The sequence below is a fragment of the Diadema antillarum genome, unplaced genomic scaffold, assembly GCF_040938485.1.
Source record: "Diadema antillarum isolate AM-2024a unplaced genomic scaffold, OU_Dant_1.0 seq00001423_RagTag, whole genome shotgun sequence".
In the NCBI taxonomy this organism is placed as follows: domain Eukaryota; kingdom Metazoa; phylum Echinodermata; class Echinoidea; order Diadematoida; family Diadematidae; genus Diadema; species Diadema antillarum.
Window position 1 is genome coordinate 119,856 of NW_027272175.1, and position 19,693 is coordinate 139,548.

The following is a 19,693-nucleotide window of genomic DNA, read 5'->3' on the forward strand; positions in this document are numbered from 1 at the left end:
TACAAAATGAGCCCTGCTGTTCACTCTGTAGTGCACTCCCCAGCCCCTGGATGCAACTTAATGTAAGGCTGGGTGAGGGAAAGGGGAGGAGGGGGGGGGGGGGGGGGGGGGGGGGAGGTCGCCTCAAACTATAGAAGTAGTCGAGTGAGACTGAAGTTTGTGTCGACATGTTACGCAAGTGGATTAAAGACAGTCTTCAACAAGTCACAAAGAGTGTGTGTGTGTGTGTGGGGGGGGGGACTGAATGTCATCTGCAGTGTTGGTATACGATGGTAAGGAGGGAGGGGGGTGGAGGGATAAGATGTTTAGGTGGGGCTCAGGCTTGGGTTGAAATTGAATTCGGAGGGCATAGCATTTTTGTGGGGTTTGGGTGGGTTGAAGGCTATGAGAGGGTTGGGTTTAGGGTGGGGCTGGAGTTTGGACTGGATAGGGTGTGCGTGGGTTTCAAGCTTTGGTAGGACAGAGAGTTAGGTGTGGCTGGGGTATGGGTGGGGTTACATTTTTGGGACCTGGGTGGGGCTGGAGCTTGGGCTGGGTTGGATTGTAGTGGCTCCTGTGTTTCAGTGGAGCTGGGATTGGAGTGAGGCTGGGATTTGGGTTGGGCTGGGTTATGGTGGGGATAAGTTTGTGATGGGGAATAAATTGGGATAGAGGTATGGGCGGGGTCAAGGTGTGGGCGGGGCTTGGAGTAGCAAATGTGGCATGGATGTCCGTGCTTAGTTCCTTGATGGGGAGAACCTTGAGATGTGCTTGTTCCTCATGTCAATCTCCTCCTGCAGAACCAGAACTCTCTGCTGGAGGGTGGTCACCTGAGACTTGAGGGAGGTAATGGTGGCCTCTAACTCCTGGACACAGCATACAGAAACAAAGAGAGAAACAAATACATGTACAAGTCACAGGAAATAAACAGTAATTAAAACAACACAAACATTGATTTTTCTGTCATTTGAAATCATTCTCCAAACAGACAGAGCTTTATAATCATCTAAGCAGCAAAAAAAACCCAACAAAAACAAAACAAAACAAAACAAAAAACAACACCAAAAACTCTGGTTAAAGGCATAATTTACCATTTGCAGATGAACTAAAAACCCAGCATTAGTGCTTGAAAATAGTTCTAAATTGTGAGTTAGGGATAGAAACAACCAATGTAAAAATCTGAATGAGTATAATTGATGTTAAGTATTGTAAAATATACAAAATGTGAACAATAATTATAATAAAAATGTTTTCAGACTTAACCATCTACTGTACAGTTATGGTTTAATAAGAAAAATAGTGATATCTACATAAATATTTTAGGCTTTATTGCAAAAATTTTACATGGTTGGATATTTTGTGATAGAACTGACCTACACATACGCATCAAAAGTGATATCTCGAACATTTCTTAAAATCACTGCTCCCAAAGGTAAACAGGACCTTTTAAGTTATGATATGTAACAAAACAACAACAACAACAAAGATAACATAGGAAATGGCAATTTTTAAAATCAAAATTGACAAGCCAAAACTACACTTCAATTCTATATAGTTTGACTAGCTTTGGCAAAGGCCAAAGGCATTTGAACAGCGCCCTCACCTGTTGGATTGATGCTGGAAGAAGACCTCTGCTCTTTGCCTCATACTCATGTTGCACCTGCAAGATCTAGATAATGATACCAGAGATAGAAATGCAATTTTGATTGTTTGTTTAGTGCTGATTATATGTAGGGAAAACTATACACCTCATATTGGTTTTCCATGGTCCCTCCTTAACCCGTTGAGGACGGTTTGATGTTGTTACAACACGCATTTCCCGTAGACACCTGCCCGGGTATACTCGGGACTCATTCTCAATGGGTTAAAAGGATGGTATAGTTTTAGTCGAGATGGGAGATTCAGATTCTAACTTTTTACGTGAGATAATTAGAAACCACTTATGAAACATTAAAGAGCATACAATAATAAGAGGAATTCAAAGTTTATGTGACGGAAATTGGTTTTTAAAGGCATAATTTACCATTTGTAGAAGAAACAAAAATCCAGCATTAGTGCTTTAAAATAGTTCTAAAATGTGAGTTAGGGATAGAAACAACCACTGTAAAAAAATTGAATCCGTATAATAGATGTTAAGTATTGTTAAATACACAAAATGTGAACAATAGTTATAATAAAAATGTTTCCAGACTAAACCGTACACAGTTATAGGTTAATGAGGAAAATACTGATATAAATATGTATAAATTCCTCCCCCCCCCCCAAAAAAAAAAAAAAATATAGGAATTCCACAAAAATTAATTTTTCACAAAAATTACACATTCCATCAACTTGATATGGACAAATGTTAAGGGTAGCAATTATTCCCCCTGTTTTCTGAAAGCAGTTAGTCAAGTGCTCTTTCATAACGCTACTAAAGTGAAATTTTGTGGAATTTTCTTTATATTTTCTTCATATTGTTGTCCACACATACGTCATAACCTCTAGTAGTCTCTTCATCCAGCGGTTCCAACACTAAAACTTAAAAAATTCATAACTTTTGCATCGATTGTCCAATTTTCCTCAAACTTTCACTCATGTGTTCTAGTAATTTTAGTGCTTTCACTCAATCCACATTGCTCTTTGGGTTTGGGTTCCCTTTAATACACACAAGTATTACCACTTTGTAAATTGCAGCCACGATACCATGTGACTAAGAAAGGTTTCTTTAAAAAGAATAACAAAACAAAAAGAGAAAAGAAGAAAAGAAACTGAACCTTCTCTTGGTGGTCTAATTCCTGCTGTTGTAGTCTCCTCTCCAGCTGTTTGATTCTTTGTCTCTGATCGTCCAGCTCCCTCTGCACAGCCTGAACACGGCATGGGAAGAAAGAGTACAAGAAAATGAGAGAGATACTGTAGATTGATAGATAGACACAAATAAATGGGGGATAGATACACAAATAGATAGATACTGAGACAAACAGACAGATAGATAGATAGATGAAGAGATAGATAGATAGATTATATAAATAGATAGATAGATAGATAGATAGATGGATGGATAGATAGATAGATGGATTGATAGATAGATAGATGGATGGATGGATAGATAGATAGATAATATAAATAGATAAATATACATTGTATATAGATAGATAACAGATAGACAGATTATATAAATAGATATATATAGAGAGATAGATAGATAGACAGACAGAAGTAACGACAATAGATGGAGATAGATATGAAGGTAGCCAGATAGATAGATAGATGGATAGATAGATAGATAGATAGATTATATAAATAGATAAATATAGATTGAAAGATAGAAAGATAGATAGAAAGATAGAAAGATAGACAGACAGAAATAACGACAATAGATTGAGATAGATATAAAGGTAGACAGATAGATAGATAGATAGATAGATAGATTATATAAATAGATATAGATAGACAGATAGATTATATAAATTGATAGATATAGACAGATAGATAGATAGCTAGATAGATCATATAAACAGTTAGATATAGATAGAAAGTTAGATTGATAGATAGATAGATATGATAGATAGATGGATAGATGGATAGATGGATAGATGGATAGATGGATAGATAGATAGATATAGATAGATAGATAGATAGATTATATAAATAGACAGATAGATATAGATAGATAGGTAGACAGACAGGCAGACAGAAATAATGACAATAGATGGAGATAGATATAAAGGTAGACAGATAGATGGATAGATAGATAGATAGAAAGATAGATGAATAGATAAATTTCATATGTAACTGTGAGGGATAGAAAACAAAGGTGAGCGGAAGATAGACAGACAGATAGACAAATGACTGCAAAGAAAAAAAAAAGACAGACAGACGAATAGACAGAGAGAGAGAGAGAGAGAGAGCACTTGCGAGTTAAATATATAGACAAATAGACAAATATATGAATAGACACAGATATATATTTTACACAGAAAGAGAAGGACAGCGCATGAGAGTTACATGTATAGACAAACAGATATAATAAACAGATCAATATCAAATTGGAGACAGATAAAAAAAGTGATGTACTGTAAACGTCAATATTTTCGCGCGATTAATTTTTCGCGCTGAGCGGCTCGAAAACATATTCGCGGGTTCTTAAATTCGCGCTCTGCAGCGGGTTAATACACAGTCTGTGTTTTCATCCAGCGATGCCAGCGTACGATAAGCGACGTAGCGAGCGGCGCGAGTGCGAGTACAAGCGCTCAACTACGTAGTACATGTGTATTCAACTCGATACCATGTACTGTAGTACTAGTACTGTAGTCGCGGGGATGTAGCACACCAATCGGCCATGGGCTCAGTGCGTGCGGTGTGTGCGATGATACTGCTATATGCGTAAACATGTTTGTACTACGTAGCAGTATCATCGACGAAATGCCGTTCAAAATGTGCATAGAAAATTGCGAAGATATATTCGCGCGTTTTTGAATTTGCGCTAGCCGAACGTAGCGCGAAATCCGCGAAAATTAATGTACCGCGAAAATTTCCACGTTTACAGTAAATCTTTATATCTATGACTTTATGACTTGTCTAAACTGTTTGGCCCACATGTGTAAAAAGCTATATCTGCACTTAAAAACAAAACTTATCTAGGCAAGAGGGCACTGTACTAAATCAATAAAATGTCATTCACAGAATTGCTCTGGATGTCTTGACATCAACTGATAAGCCTTCTCATATCACAAAACTATAAATAAATAAATAAATAAATATATATATATATACATACATATATGTATGCATACATATTGGCATGGGTCGTTAAATCATGGGGTCAACTTTTTATGAATACTTCAGTTTTATTTAGCTATTGTATGATGAGTCTGGTTCAAGGTTATTAATTTAATGAGAAATGCAAAAGTACAAAGGCTATTTTTCTTTCTAGAATCAGCATACTTCTTTCTCTCTCTCTCTCTCTTCCCATGTGTATCCTTGAACCCAGCTCAATCAAATAATCACAAAGCCATACCATTAATACACACCCATCTTAGAACTTTTCACTTTTCTTGCATAATAGAAGAACACTTGACTTGCCTCTTTCAGAAGGCAAGGGGGAATAATATTGCCCTTAACATATGGCAGAGACAAGACGAGGAAATATGCACTTTTTCAAAAAAGTAAAATTTTATGAAATTCTCTTTAGATTTTCCTTATATTGTTCTATGCATGTGACAGCATACACTGCAGTAGTCTTCTCATCCAGCAGTGACTGTGCAGATACTTTAAAAATTCAGAACTTTGGAACAGAATTGTCTGATTTTCCCCAAACTTTCACTGATGTGTTCTACTAATATTGCTCCATTCACTCAATCCATATATCTATGAAGGTGGACTTGTCCTTTAAGATAATCTCACATGTTTGGTATGATGGCAGCACTTCTTCCTTTGTATGAAAGAGGCTGGCTTGGAGAATGGAAAGATGGATGTGTGTGCATCTTTTAACCCTATTCTAACTGTGCTATTTGAGACCAAATTTTTACTGGGGGGTCAATTTGACCCCCCTTCAGATCTCGGCTGCCGATGGTGCAATTGTGCAAAATTTTGACCGAACATAGAGCATAGAGATTATATGGTTATACAATAGAAAAATATTATTTTCTATTTTTAGTAAATTAATTATGCAAATATAAGCATGAAATCATATTTTCACCTGTAACTTAGGTAAAAAGACTGAAGGATTGCTAAATTTTTGTGTCAAATTCCTGAAGACACATCAGACAATTTTCTTGCAAAAAAGAAAGCACAATCAAAATTAATTTCTTTTGTTTTTATTGTTTTGTTAAGTTCTTATGTATTTTGTTTTCTATTGTTTTTCCCTAAATTTGTTGCAGGCACTTTTTCAAGTTTATATACATTAGCATTGATTAATCTCAATGATTAAAAGTCAAAAGGATCTGATTTATATCAATTTAACAAAGAAAAAAATGACAATTTGCTTTGGATTTGCACACAGTATCACAAATTTGAGCTGTTTTCGGGTTGACATGCATCCATATGCAAAACATTGCGTAACTTCAAAATGGTGTACCCTGACATCGCAAATTTGGTCTCAAAATATGAGGGAGACTTCATTGAAAAAATTCATGAAATGGTGCAGCAAAATGTTTGCACGTTGCAGAATCACGGTGCAAAATGTGGAGGGGGGGTGTCAATTTGACCCCCCCCCCCCATTAAGATAGGGATTAAGAACTCTAGTACAATGCACGACTCTATACTATAATTCTCCCAGTGTGGGTGGGAGATTCAATGTACATGTATGTTATTGTATGTATTCTGGTAGGATAACGAATATGGCATGATACTGAATTCTACATGGTAGAATCGGTTTTAGTCCTTTGAAATCTTGCTGACGTTCAGCTGGACATGCGATAAAAATCTGCATACCTTGTTGTAGGCCTCGTGTTGCCTTCTCAACAACTCTTTTTCGTCTTCCAGCTTGGACACCGTCTCACTCAGCTGGAGCTCCATGTTACTCTTGGCTCTGTAAGAGTTGGGCAAAACAAAACATAGCTAGGAAGTCCCCCAAAAAACTTGAGATTCCACATAAAAAAAGTATCAAGGTCTGACTGCCATATTGAATGGGAGAAGCATGCCAAATGGACACTGCACAAATAAAACTCAGTTGTAAAAATGAAATATGACCCACATTTGGTGACTACTCTTCTTCATCAAACTATCTAGTGTTCAGTAAGAATTATATTGAGTTTGAATCTGGTCACCATGACCCTGTTTGCCAAAAAATAAAAAAAATATATCCCACTGGATCACCTTATCTTGACCCCTTTCATTTTTAATTTTTTGTTTGTTTTTTTGCTTGACTTGAATTAGAGTTAGGATATGGGATATCCTTATTACTATGTACGCCATATGTTTAGCAAGTCTCATTTTTCTTGAATTGGGACTTCCCAACAATTTCGCGAGTGGTTAAATTTGTGGTCATGGAATACAGTGGTGAATGGAGAATGTACGTGAGACGTCACATTCATGTTGGGATCAGAGTAGATATTTTCGCACATTGTTAAATTTGCAAACAGCACTGGTCAGACTTGCACAATTTGCAGAGAGGAAAAAAAACAAACCTCACAAAATATATATCGTATACAGGTATACTGGTATACCAGCAAAACATCTGTACAGAAGAAATGCACTGACACTTACTGTAAAACCAGAAATTTTTGTGTGCATAAAATTTTTGCTGATTTCTCGCGGAGCAAAGATTTGCGAAATTAAAATGCATGCAAAAGTTTTTGTCTGCACTATATGCATTGAATGCCAGTGGCAAATTACATGCCATGAATATATCTGGCTGTACAGTATAGGCTAGAAATAACATTCAGTCTCTTCACTCATAGCTATGCTACATTATACAAGTGAAAGAGTAAAGAATTCTTTTCCCCTACATTTTCCCATCTGGCATAATCCCATAATGAGTATCTAAACAGGAGCTCCGCAGTATCTTTGAACTGTAAAGGAGCAATAAAACCAAGCAACCAACCAGCCAACAAAAAAACAAACAAACAATCACACACATCTCAAGCGTGACTGACAATATCTGAGATGATGCATCTGCCATTTCAAATACTAAAGGAGCTCACTTTCAAATTTCTGATCACAACAATTATCGAGGCCATAACGTGTCATGTCTTTCGAGAATACCAATGAAACAAATTCAGCCAGCAACTTACACTTGCGATTCTTCCCTCAGTCTTTCAATTGTGAGCTGGTGTTCCTTGATTGTCTGTTGAATGGAGACAGAGAACGAAAATATGTGGCACAGAGATAGATTGAAATACCATCTAACGATCAATGACGAATAACAGTAACAAACAAAAAACAGTAGAGAATGGGGCAAACACCGACACTTTTATGTCATTGCTTGAAGTGAGACTACAGTGTATGCCTGTTATAACGAAAACAGCTGAAACGAAACTCTCGTTGAAACAAAGCAAAAATTCAGGTCCAAAATTCATCGCCTATATTATATATATAGTGCATGAGGCTGAATGCACTATAACAATATAAGCACCGACAAATTCTGAATTTGGAGGTGCTTGGTACTTGTTATAGTGCAATAAGATGTCATGCACTATGTGTTATATAAAATAGCATACATACCCAGGCAAGATAAATTGAAAAAATACGAAAGCCTAGATTATTTAAGACTCTACACGTGTCTAGACAAGCAATAATACCAGTTTCTTTGAACCTGTGTAGACAAAATCCTGATGTGTTAAGGTCTACGTGGTTATATCTAACGATTTCTAGGCCCTATGATAGATTAGGTCTAGGGGCCCTGGCCTAACGTTGTACATGTACTACTAGATCTACGTCACTTACGAGCGACAGAGCTACAATAGGTCTACCACGGATCTAACAGTAACACATTAGACGCCCTAAGTTTACATACTGCACTGTGGGTCCAGGACCAGGACTAGATGATGTTTCGTAGGATTAGGGATCTACTGGATTTAAACACAAGGCTCGTGCCAGGCATCATTGAAGTCACCATTGCTGCACAAGTGGATTCCGAGAGTGTGTTGTAAATGTCGTAGTAAAAGTTCATAATCATAGCGTAGCGTAGCGTGATCAAAGAGCGCTTAGCGTATACCCTACACACGCTACCCATTTCCACGGCGCACTTCCGCGTAGAATGTACGGAGAAAGCGGCACAAATCTTGGGTTGACTTGCTCAATATCCGTCGGATTGATTCCTTTTCAGAACAGTAGGAGTCCAAAATTCGTAGGGCGTATTTGATGGCATCCTTTGTGTCCTTATTGTCTAAGATACTGTTTGTATAGATCAGTCTCTGTAAAAGTAGCGAACCTGTTCATTTCAGCTTCCATGTTTAAATCTACCGCTGATAGTCTAGTCCCACACAGATAAGTTGCTGGCATAGCCAGCGAGAATCGAGAATAACGATAATATCGAGCAAAGCATATCGCGATTGTGGCGCAATCGCGTCGATGAGGTGCGGAATTCAGTACTCGATGATTAAAATGAGGGAGCAAAAACCGATATCAAATCGATAGTGGGTTATCGTCTGCAATCGTTATATTTTACGTGCACTATAACTTTTGTGATGCACTGCCGGCATGTATCATAAGTATGTATGCTATTTTATATAACTTTATATACTTCATTGTTCAGCTACAATGAAATTTTGATATAACGAAAGAAAAGTGCCCATCCGTAGGACTTCGTTTTAATGGGAGTTACCCGCACACAGCATTCTATATTTTGTGTGTTTTACATTTGTACATGAGAACTACAAATTGAGCAGAATGAATTAGAAATAATACCTTTGCTTTCTAACATTAACTAGACCCAGCATTCATCCCTCTGAATTTTAAGACAACACACACATCCACCCACATACACACAAACACACACTCACATATACATTCAAACACAGACATCATATTTATGTCCTACTGAAAGGCACAGCTAGAATCTAAAATTCTACAACACTGGGTTCAGTAACATGTTGGTCACGATATATGGCACACAAGAAATATTGAATTGCCAGACAGCAGCCTAAGGGAGGATTCTTGTGATTTGGTAAAAATGGTGATGGGCAAATTTAGGCGCTTTCGGTAGGGAAGAGTCTGCCTACAGTGCAATATTGTCTAAACATAAGCTGGAAACAAGAGAATCTCCACGCATTTTGATCTGCAACAGACCTAAACAACCACACTATACATATTGGAAAAATTCACAAAGGTGGTTTCACCCTAGTCCATGGACTATGAAAGTTCAAAATGCATAAATTTTCTGTGACGCATCATGTATGCACATCATGTATGCAATGATTTGTTTCAGTATATGGACTAAACACAAACCAAAGACTTGCTTGAAACTACCCTTTCTGAATTTGGATGATTGAGACTATGTGATGTGAATCCAACTTACCTCCGAAGCTTGGTCAAGCCTGTTTGAATAGTCCCTCTCAATGTCTTTCAAGCGGTCGTTTGTCTGAAAAAAAAAGAACAGAGAATCATTATTGGAATGCTATTCTGTAATGTCTCCCAAAATGCCGACACACAACATTCCTACATGCATGCGTACATACATGTATACACGTAGAACACCTATCTATCATAATAACACTACATGGTTTCTACACTGGACAATGATAAAACAGCAATAGATTTAGTGATTTAAAAACAAATCAGAATATTTGTTCTGTTTATATGTGCAAATTGAAATCTGCAGCACCGTGTGCTACAGACATGTATATCACATTCATGGGTCATCATGTGAAACATAGGCTTTTAGAATTCATTTTCCCCCTGAGACACATTACACCCTCATTATTTTTCATTCATAAATTAAACTTGTCCACTCTTTAGAGCACAACATGAACGATTCACATTCAAAACACTAGCAGATCAAGAGCTGCTCCTCAATCTTACAGCAGATTGAAATATGAAGTATGAACGGTGCTACCTGACAAGTGTTAGCATAAGCATGTCAGTCAGTCAAACAAATCATCTCTACAAAGTTCATTTCACACACACCAGCACTGTTCACCTGCTTTAATGCTTGATCCATCTGAACGCTGTGTTCTTTCTGTAGGGATATCCTGTACTGGTCCATCTCAGATCTCAGCTGCCTTACCTACAGGGTATATGGAAAAAAAATACCCACAATACATAAAGACTGCCCTGAATACCACCTACTTGGAACAGCTTTCTCCATTCTCCATAACCACACTGAAAGTGACCGTAATAAAAAAACCAAACCAACAACAGCAGATATAACAGGTACTTTCTCATTCCACAGTAAGATGATGTGATAAAACACATTCAGTTATCATTTGTTTTTTTCATTAATATATTACATATATGTATACATCATTTTTCATGGCTACTTTGAGCTATCCTCATAGTTCCGGTATGAGCGACGCTACTGTCATCGCATATCTCATCACATCAACCTTGTTCTACAAATATTGCTGCATTCATGCAATCCACACATATGGTAAGGTGAACTTGTCCTTTAAATCATGCACCTGGCAGCTAACACGTTTCTCTATGCATCTTGTCTCTGTTCAACTCTTCATCCCTCCACACAAACCCTCTTCCATCTCATTTTCTTCCAACAAAGACTGACCTCGGTCTCATGCTCCCCCTGTACCTTCTGTCTCTCCTATCTCTATTCTATTCTCAATCTCTCTCTTACATCACACATAATAGGATCCATACAGACCCTCTCCACCTCATTTTCTTCCACCAAAGACTGACCTCCATCTTATGTTCCCTCTGTACCTTCTATCTCTCCTATCTCCATTCTATTCTCTCTCACTCTATCACTCTTACATGACTCATAATACAATCCCTACAAACCCCCTCCACCTCATTTTCTTCCACCAAAGACTGACCTCCGTCTCATGTTCCCTCTGTACCTTCTGTCTGTTCTGGTTCCATGAAATTTGCTCCTACGACAGTTGCTCCTATGAAATATCTGCACGTTAAGTCAAACATAAATTCTACCCACAAACATAAACCTAACCCTAATCCTCACATGAAACTAAACCTAAGACCCTGTCACAATCCTAACCCTACGTCCTTGGGGAAAATAAGACCGGAGCAAATGTCACAGAAGCAAATATTGAGTCACCCTCTCTACTATCTCCACTTTATTCTCCATCTCTCTCTAATAGAATCCATACAAACCCCCCTCCACCTCATTTTCTTCCATCAAAGACTGTCCTTCCTCTCATGATTCCTCTGCACCTTCTGTCTCTCTTATATCACACATAATACAATCTATCCGATCTCCTTCCACCTCATTTTCATCCACCTAAGACTGACCTCTGTCTCGTGCTCCCTTTGCACCTTCTGTCTCTCCTCCTCCCGGAGTAGACCCAGTTCTACCAGCTGCTGCTTCCTCAGCGAGTCTCCCTGCAGAATCTCCTCCTTAACCTCCCTCAGCTGACGCTCCAGCTCAGAGATGGTCTGATGGTGGGGGGAGGGAAATCAAAGGGTAATGCTACGTTTACGCCATGTTCCCGGCGGCCACGGCAATCACGTTTCAGGCCAACGGGGACAAAATGGGATGGATACCAGACAACGCATGGGGACGGGATGTGCAAACATGACAAAAAGTGATTGCTGTGGATGCCATGTCAGACTTCTAGACTGACAAAAATTTGTCACGGCAGTCACAGTGCTAGTGAGAAACCCTGCAGGCCCATTGTAAAAAAGGGAAAATGGAACATGTAAATTAGATTTTTTTTTCTGTCAAGCACACATTCCCGACTTGTTGCTGACGTAAAAGAACGGGCATGTTAGGGGTAATATTATTTCCCTGCTTTCTGAAAGAGGTAAATCAAGTGGTCTTTCAGTATGCTAGGAAAGTGAAAATATGTTGAATTTTTCTTTGTAGCATTGTCCATATGTGATGTCACAAAGGGTTGTAGTCTTCTCATTAAGCGATGGCTGCACCAAAGCTTTAAAAATTGATAAATTTTTAGTGGATTGTCAAATTTTCCTCACACTTTGCTGATGTGTTCTGCTAATATTCCTGCATTTCCTAAATTCACATATACAGTTAACAACAAAATTATTCATACCCCTGAGAAATTATTAGTTTTGAGCAGATTTCTTACAAGTGAAGGATGGAGTGATGGTGATTGGGTGTTAACTTTTTATACTTATTTGTCCTCTATAAATTGACATTAATTCCAGTTTCACCTCATTTGCATAACAATAGAAATGTTGAGATATAACACCCAATCACCATCGCTCCATCCTTTACTTGCAAAAAATCTGCTCTAAACTAAAATTTTCCCAGGGGTATGAATAATTTTGTTGTTAACTGTATGTAAGAGGGTTGCATTCTCCTTTAATGTTCTGTAACCCAAGAGTGTGGTCAGGGGTGTAAAGACGCCCTCCCCACCACACCAAACACCCCCTTCCTCCTCACCCCAGCATCCCTCTTCTGCTGCTCCTGGGCGCGCCCCTCCACCAGCTGCAGCCGCTGCTCCAGGCCCTCCCTGGTGGACACCAGGAGGGCCTCCTGCTCCTCCCCCACCCGCTCCTTCTCCTCCTGGCACTGCTCCAGCAGGCTCGCCCGCTCCCGCTGGTGGCTCAGCTCCAGCTCAGAAATCTGCATCGGACGACAATGTGGCACATTTTGTTGGACTACTGAGGTGAGGATCTTCGCATCCTTGATCTGCAGCATTGATACCCACAAGACATTTCCTTTCTATTTTTTCCTCACTGCAGTTCAAAATATAGGGTGAAAATACCATATTGCCGCAATACTGCATTATTCGTACTAGGACGCCCACTAATCAAGTGTTATTCAGCACTTGGGAAAACATTGCGCAGGGCACTTTGTAGAGTACAAATAAATCACACTCCCGCCCCCAAACTCGGAGTATGATATGCTCTAATGCAAGAGTTTAGCCATATCCAGTTATTTTGCGTACACAGTTTACTAGTTTCACTCTCTGCAATATTGCAATATTTTTCAGAGGGTGTAATCCACGCCAAAGGCACAAAATGCCACAAAACAGGATGAAGCAAATATTACATTAATTGGGTGACAGCTGTTCATTTATGCTGTTATCACAGGAACATGTTTGCAAAACTGCCCCAAATGTTGCACTTTTTTTTGGTGGATACTCGCTGTGCATGCACAGAGTTTATGAAATTCATTTATTATTCTTATTCGCCCCTATGCAGTTCTCTGTGTCTTATATTGTAATGAAAGTTTGTCTTTCTCTTTGTTTTTTTTTTAATCATATGGTCTACATAGATATCCACGCTTCATATTTCCTCCCTACACATGATTTTTTTCGGCAACCTATGACTAAACAAGCTTGCTTTTACAAAGACCCCATCATATTTCTTGTACTTTGAATATAGTCCAATACTAGTTTTAAACAGACTTTTGTGTACATTTCCATATTGAGCCAGTTGCACATTCATGTGATGGTTTCCCCTAATTTGTACGTTATTATTTTTGTATTGTATACCATGGTACTTGTATTTTTTTATGTGTCACTTTCTTCAAAAATATGAAAACAAGATTTGCAACGGACAGCCCTACCGCCCAACCGACCACATGCTGATTCCTATATATCCCCTTATACGCTTTGTGTATGCGGGGGAATAATAAATTGAAATTGAAAGAAAACAATCCAACCTGTCGCTGGTGGGCCCTGCGCTCCTCTTCTCTTTGCTTGGTAAACTCTTCCAACTGCCTCTCTCTCAGCTCCTTGGAGGTCGCTAGGTCAGCTTCCACCTTGGCCATCTTATGAGACACATGAGAGAAGGAGAACACTTCACTTTAGCAGAGCTATCGTTGTCACAGAACTTACATTACGGAGCTTTAGATTTGCGGCGAGGACGTTTGAGACAACGCTTGAGCTGGACGTTCTCCTCTTCCCTGCGTCGTGTTGAAAAGTAGCTTTAGATTACGCTGAGACACAACCTATAAAAAAAATAAAATGCCGCCCCCATATGATTGGTGCATGAAGTAGCTCTCTATGTCATGCATCGAGTGGACGTAAAAGTAGCACAGAACGCATAGCAAAAAAACCCAGACGATGCAAGCTATGAATAGATCGACTTGATGCGCGTTTTAGCGCATGCTCAGAATAGGTATTTTTTCCCTCTGAACGTCTCCGTCGTGAAAATCTACAGCTCCCTATTGTATGCGAACAGAGCATTTACTGTGACAGAACTGTCAATGAGTCCAGAACCTTCTATTTAGAAGAATTTCCATTGAAATGGACGTAGATACTTCCTTCAAAGACAGCTTTCACTGCAACCAGATTTTCATAACGGAACTTTCTCAAAAATAGAACTATCATCATAATTCAAGACTTTTAATGTAACAGAACTTTCAATGTAACAGACCTGTGACTGTAACAAAACTTTAATTGTGACAAGGCATACACTGAAAAAAGAACTGTCCTAATTCTTTCTCAACTCTCATCAATACAAACAAGTTGGTAAAAAGATGATTCAAGAACCCTACTGTCTCTGCCATAGCACAGAAAATTATTAAACAGATGGTTTTTACCTTTTTCTTCCTTACCGCAGAGTCATCTCAATTTTGGGGAAAGAAGGTTAGAGGCTATTATTTCTCCCTTTTCAGAATGTCAAAATTTGGTAGTAAATGCCAAGTGCTCCGGGGACAAATCTCATTCCCACAGAGGCACGGAGATGGCAGGCACACACCTACCTGGGTCTTCATCTCGTCAAACATCCTGCCAGAGTTGTGCTCCACCTGGGTCTTGAACTCCTCCAGCGCCCTTTCAGCCTGCTGGGCCTGCAACCTCTGGACCTCCTTCAGTCTCTTCAGCTGTTCCTCTTTGTCTCTTCATGGTGACAGAAACAAGATTGTTGTTGTTGTTTTTTATCAGATGCAACATCAAAATGACATCTCACCAATGTATCAACAATTCAAAGTCCCTTAATCATGCATTCTCTACTACTAACATAAAGAATACCTCAGTATATATAAACATACACACATTTACACAAACAATAGATTAATTCAGTGGCTAATATCATACATACACACAAGCATACAAACATACAGACATATAACATATATGCATACATACATACATACATACATACATCTATGTATACCTACATATATCAATGCAAAATAATATACCGGTACTTTATTCATAGTGAAAAAGAAAGATGGATCTGTGTGCACAAAGAAATAGTGTAATGCTAGTAGTAGGCGCAATCATATACAGGACAGCAATCTAGATTCAAGTGTACAAAAATTCCAGCTCAGAAAAGCAGAGCTATAAAACAAAAGCAAACATCAGAATTTGTTCTTTGTGTGGAGTGTGCAAATTCAAGCAGCACTTAATTGGAAGAACCAATATGCTGAGCCAGAATCAAACCTGGTGACTTTCTGCTTACCCCGCTGAGGACATGCTAATTTTGCTATAATATGCATTTCCCATAGACACCTGCCAGAGTGTATTTGGGACTAGCCTTCAAGGGGTTAAGAGTCTACAATCTCCACCACCACAACCACCACAACCACCACCACCATCACCCTCACCATCATGATCGCCACCGCCACCACCATCACCACTTGCACTACCACCATCATCACCACCACTAATACCACTACTACCACCACCACCACCCTCACCACCCTCACCATCGACAGCACTATCACCAACAACACCACCACTACTACCATCACCACCATCAGCACCACTACCACCACCATTACCACTATCACCACCATCTCCACCACCACCACCACCACCACCACCTCCACCATCACCACCATCATCACCACCACCACAACCACAGTGCCAGACTGGTCCCTGCCCGCGACTCACTGGTTGGCGTTCTGGGCCTGACGGAGCTGCCTCTCCAAGTCTTCCTTCTCCAGCTCTAGCTGCGACCTCAGCCCCTGCAGCCTCCTCTCACTCAGCTGCTCCTGGTGGAGACACTCCTGCTTGTGCTCACTCTCAAGCTCCTGTGGGAGGAAATGAAGAAGGCATACACTCAGCTTCTAGCTCTCTCTGCAGATTAATTATCCACGTGATGATAATGATGAAAATGAAAACACAAATTATTACAATTAGGATGCAATAGTGATATTAACAACCCTTCACAATGCCATCCACATGATTATCATGATGATCATCAGCACCACTACAACCCATTATCATCACCACAATCCCCATTATCACCACCACCACCATCATTATTATTGTCATCACCATCACCATCTTTATTATCTTCACCACCATCACCATTATTATCATCACAACCATCATCACCATCACCATTATCATCACCATCACCACCACCATTATCATCATCATCATCATCATCATCAATGTCATCATCAACATCATCATCAACATCATAACACAATCTCAGTTACCCAGAGTAACCACTAAAAATATATCGAGCAATGTAAAAGTGGAAATTTCACTGTTTCCATTAATAAATTATATTCATTTCTGGTCAGTTTCCTTCTGTTCGCATTTGTTACAACATAAAACTTGTGACAAAAAACACACATTTTTTTTCCTTTTTTGCTTGTTCTGTGTTCTAAGTATGTCTATGCCAGGCTATGTTTTGATTTTGAAGAATTCAGAACAGCCAATATTCATCTAATCAACCGAGTGCAAATTACCCATGGAAAAACTTCTGCTCTTGCAGTAGCATGATATCCTTCTCTGCAAGACACTTACCCTGGTTTGTCTCTGTCTGCTGAGTTCACTGTCTTGTAATGCCTGCCTCAGTTCATGGACTCTGTCTTCTAAATCTTTGTTGCTTTCAGTCAGCTGTTGATGCAGGAGGAATATAGAGCGTAAACACAAAAAGATATTTTAGCCATCTACACTCAGCAAAAAAAGAAAGTAAACACTTTTTCGACTTCATATTTTTCACAGAAGATTTTGATGAAAATCCATGTATTATATACCATATTAAAGGTATATTAATTTAATTGGCTATCGAGATAGTAGATTGATTTAAAAGGAAATTTTACGCATGAGTGAACACATTCATTTTTGCCCACCAAGGCACAAAAGTAAAATTTGCAAAATTTGACAAGTTGTCTTTCATTTGGCAATGTCCTTCAAGATAACAATGACAACAAAAAGCCAGTTTAACACAATGAGAGACATGAATAAAATAGCAAAAACAATGTTTTGTTCTCTTTATCTCTTTGTAACATCAATCAAAAACAAAATGGGAAACTTAGGGGGAAAATAAGAATTTTCTGTCAGCTTTAACTTCAAACGACATAGGGAGTATGGCATAGAGAAGATTAAATAAACAGAATTTCTTTATTTCATTCTTTCTATTTAGTAATTTAACCCTAACTAGGCCGGGGGGGGGGGGCCTCCGAGGCCCCCCCCTCGACGTTCCGCGCGATGTATCGCAATCGCAAAAAGCTATCGCCGCGACGTTTCATGACTTTTTTCTTTCAAGTCTCCCGCATCTTTTGACACCAAATTTGCGACGCCCGGGCGCGCGGTTCCGAAGTTACGCATAAATATGTACATGCATGTCAGACCAAAAATTGCTCAAAAACGTCAATTCGTGTACAATTTCAATGCAAACTCTGCTTACTGGCAAATTTCATAAAAGCATGATTATTTTGGTGTTTTAATGATTAAAATCAATGAATATCATATTTTCTTGTTCGGAGCGATGTCGCGGACAAATTTCATCGAAAAAAACAATGAAAAACATAAAGTCGAAAAAACAAAGAAATACATAAGAAATTAAAAAAACAATAAAATACTTAAGAATTTTTTCTCAATCATTATTTTTTTTAATTACATTTGTTAAGGACACTAAAATGAAATTTTACACAAAAAATGTGCCTGTTTTGAGCTTTTTTTGTGTGATTTATACCAAATAGTTTGATTTTATGCATCATCATGCATAAATTAGCATAATTTAGCATAAATGATGATTTTTTTGAAAAATTAACTTCATGGTATTTTAGATTACATCATAGGCAATGTGTGTGCCAATTTTCGTCGCGACCGCGCGGTCGACGGCCGAGATCTGGAGGGGGGGCCTGGGAGGCCCCCCCCCCCCGGCTCTATCAACTACCTAAATAGCCCGGCCTAGTTAGGGTTAAGGATTCATGAGATGAATTTAGGAACCAAATATTATCTACAAGTTTACCAATTTCAAAACAAATTGAAATTTCTACCATTTTTGTTAATATTGCTTCTTCTCTTTATTTCATTTGAATTGGGGTTTGACCAAAGATTCTTCATTTTTCTCCCTTATTTTTTGCCTTTATTGATATTTCGGGCTTCAAAGATATCATAGAGATCAAAGGTTTATTTTGGAACTTAAGTAATGTATCCAATTGTGTTAAATTTGTCTTTTGTCCTTATTGTTACAAGGAAGAGCACTTGCACATGAATGACAACTTGTTCATATTTGCAATTTTTGCTTTTGTGCCTTGGAAGAGAAAAACAAAGGTGTTCACTCATGCGTAAAGTTTCCCTTTTTATTGACCTACTAGGCTGATAGCCAATTGAATTACCTTCAATATGGTATATGAAACATTAACTTTTAGCCAAATATTCATTGACAAATATAAACTTGAAAAAGTGTTTACTTTCTTTTTTTGCTGAGTGTACTTCATCATCAAATACTTGACAACTACTTTGAGTTGAAACTCAAATGAATATCAATTTCAGAATTCAGAGAAATTACCCCCAGGAATATTGCAGAGTTCCACTGCTAATTCAAATTTTGCCGTGTATGGGACATTTTATACATGTCATAGCAGAAGTGATGTGTTGGACAAATGCTAATTACATTCCAAGATTCATAAATCAAATAATTTTAATATTTTTATCGGATGACAAACAAAATATTTCTAGATACTTTGTCTTACTTATCCATATGAGAAACTACACTGCCTTTCACAGCAAGTTAGTGTTACTTATCAACTGCTTATGACAGATGTATACTAAATCCCTGAAAATGCATGGATCTATGTTCAATATGTAATTATCAATCCAAAGCAAAGTTTATATAGTAATTTTCTTAACATATCTTATCACTTAAACTACTGTATACGCTGAATATTTCGTGAGGTTTTTATTTATGCGAATTTTGCGAGTCAGGTGCTATTCGCAAAATTAAAGACACGTGAAAATATTGACTCTGATCCCGATATGAATGTTACGTATACAGG

At 38.5% G+C, this 19,693-nt stretch overlaps 1 protein-coding gene across 1 annotated transcript in view; it reads right to left on the minus strand.

Annotated features, from left to right (window-relative positions):
* Positions 1-716: 716 nt before the first annotated feature.
* Positions 717-19,693, minus strand: part of LOC139709277 (centrosomal protein of 112 kDa-like) — a 31,789-nt gene continuing 12,812 nt past the window's right edge. The window contains exons 15-27 of the mRNA XM_071621225.1: positions 17,211-17,303; positions 16,344-16,483; positions 15,209-15,344; positions 14,165-14,272; positions 12,938-13,120; positions 11,824-11,967; positions 10,541-10,627; positions 9,920-9,982; positions 7,695-7,747; positions 6,394-6,490; positions 2,736-2,825; positions 1,583-1,648; positions 717-845 (exon numbers count right to left, since the gene is read on the minus strand). Of these exons, the coding sequence (XP_071477326.1) occupies positions 717-845; positions 1,583-1,648; positions 2,736-2,825; positions 6,394-6,490; positions 7,695-7,747; positions 9,920-9,982; positions 10,541-10,627; positions 11,824-11,967; positions 12,938-13,120; positions 14,165-14,272; positions 15,209-15,344; positions 16,344-16,483; positions 17,211-17,303 (1,389 nt within the window). The remainder of the gene's footprint in view (positions 846-1,582; positions 1,649-2,735; positions 2,826-6,393; positions 6,491-7,694; positions 7,748-9,919; positions 9,983-10,540; positions 10,628-11,823; positions 11,968-12,937; positions 13,121-14,164; positions 14,273-15,208; positions 15,345-16,343; positions 16,484-17,210; positions 17,304-19,693) is intronic.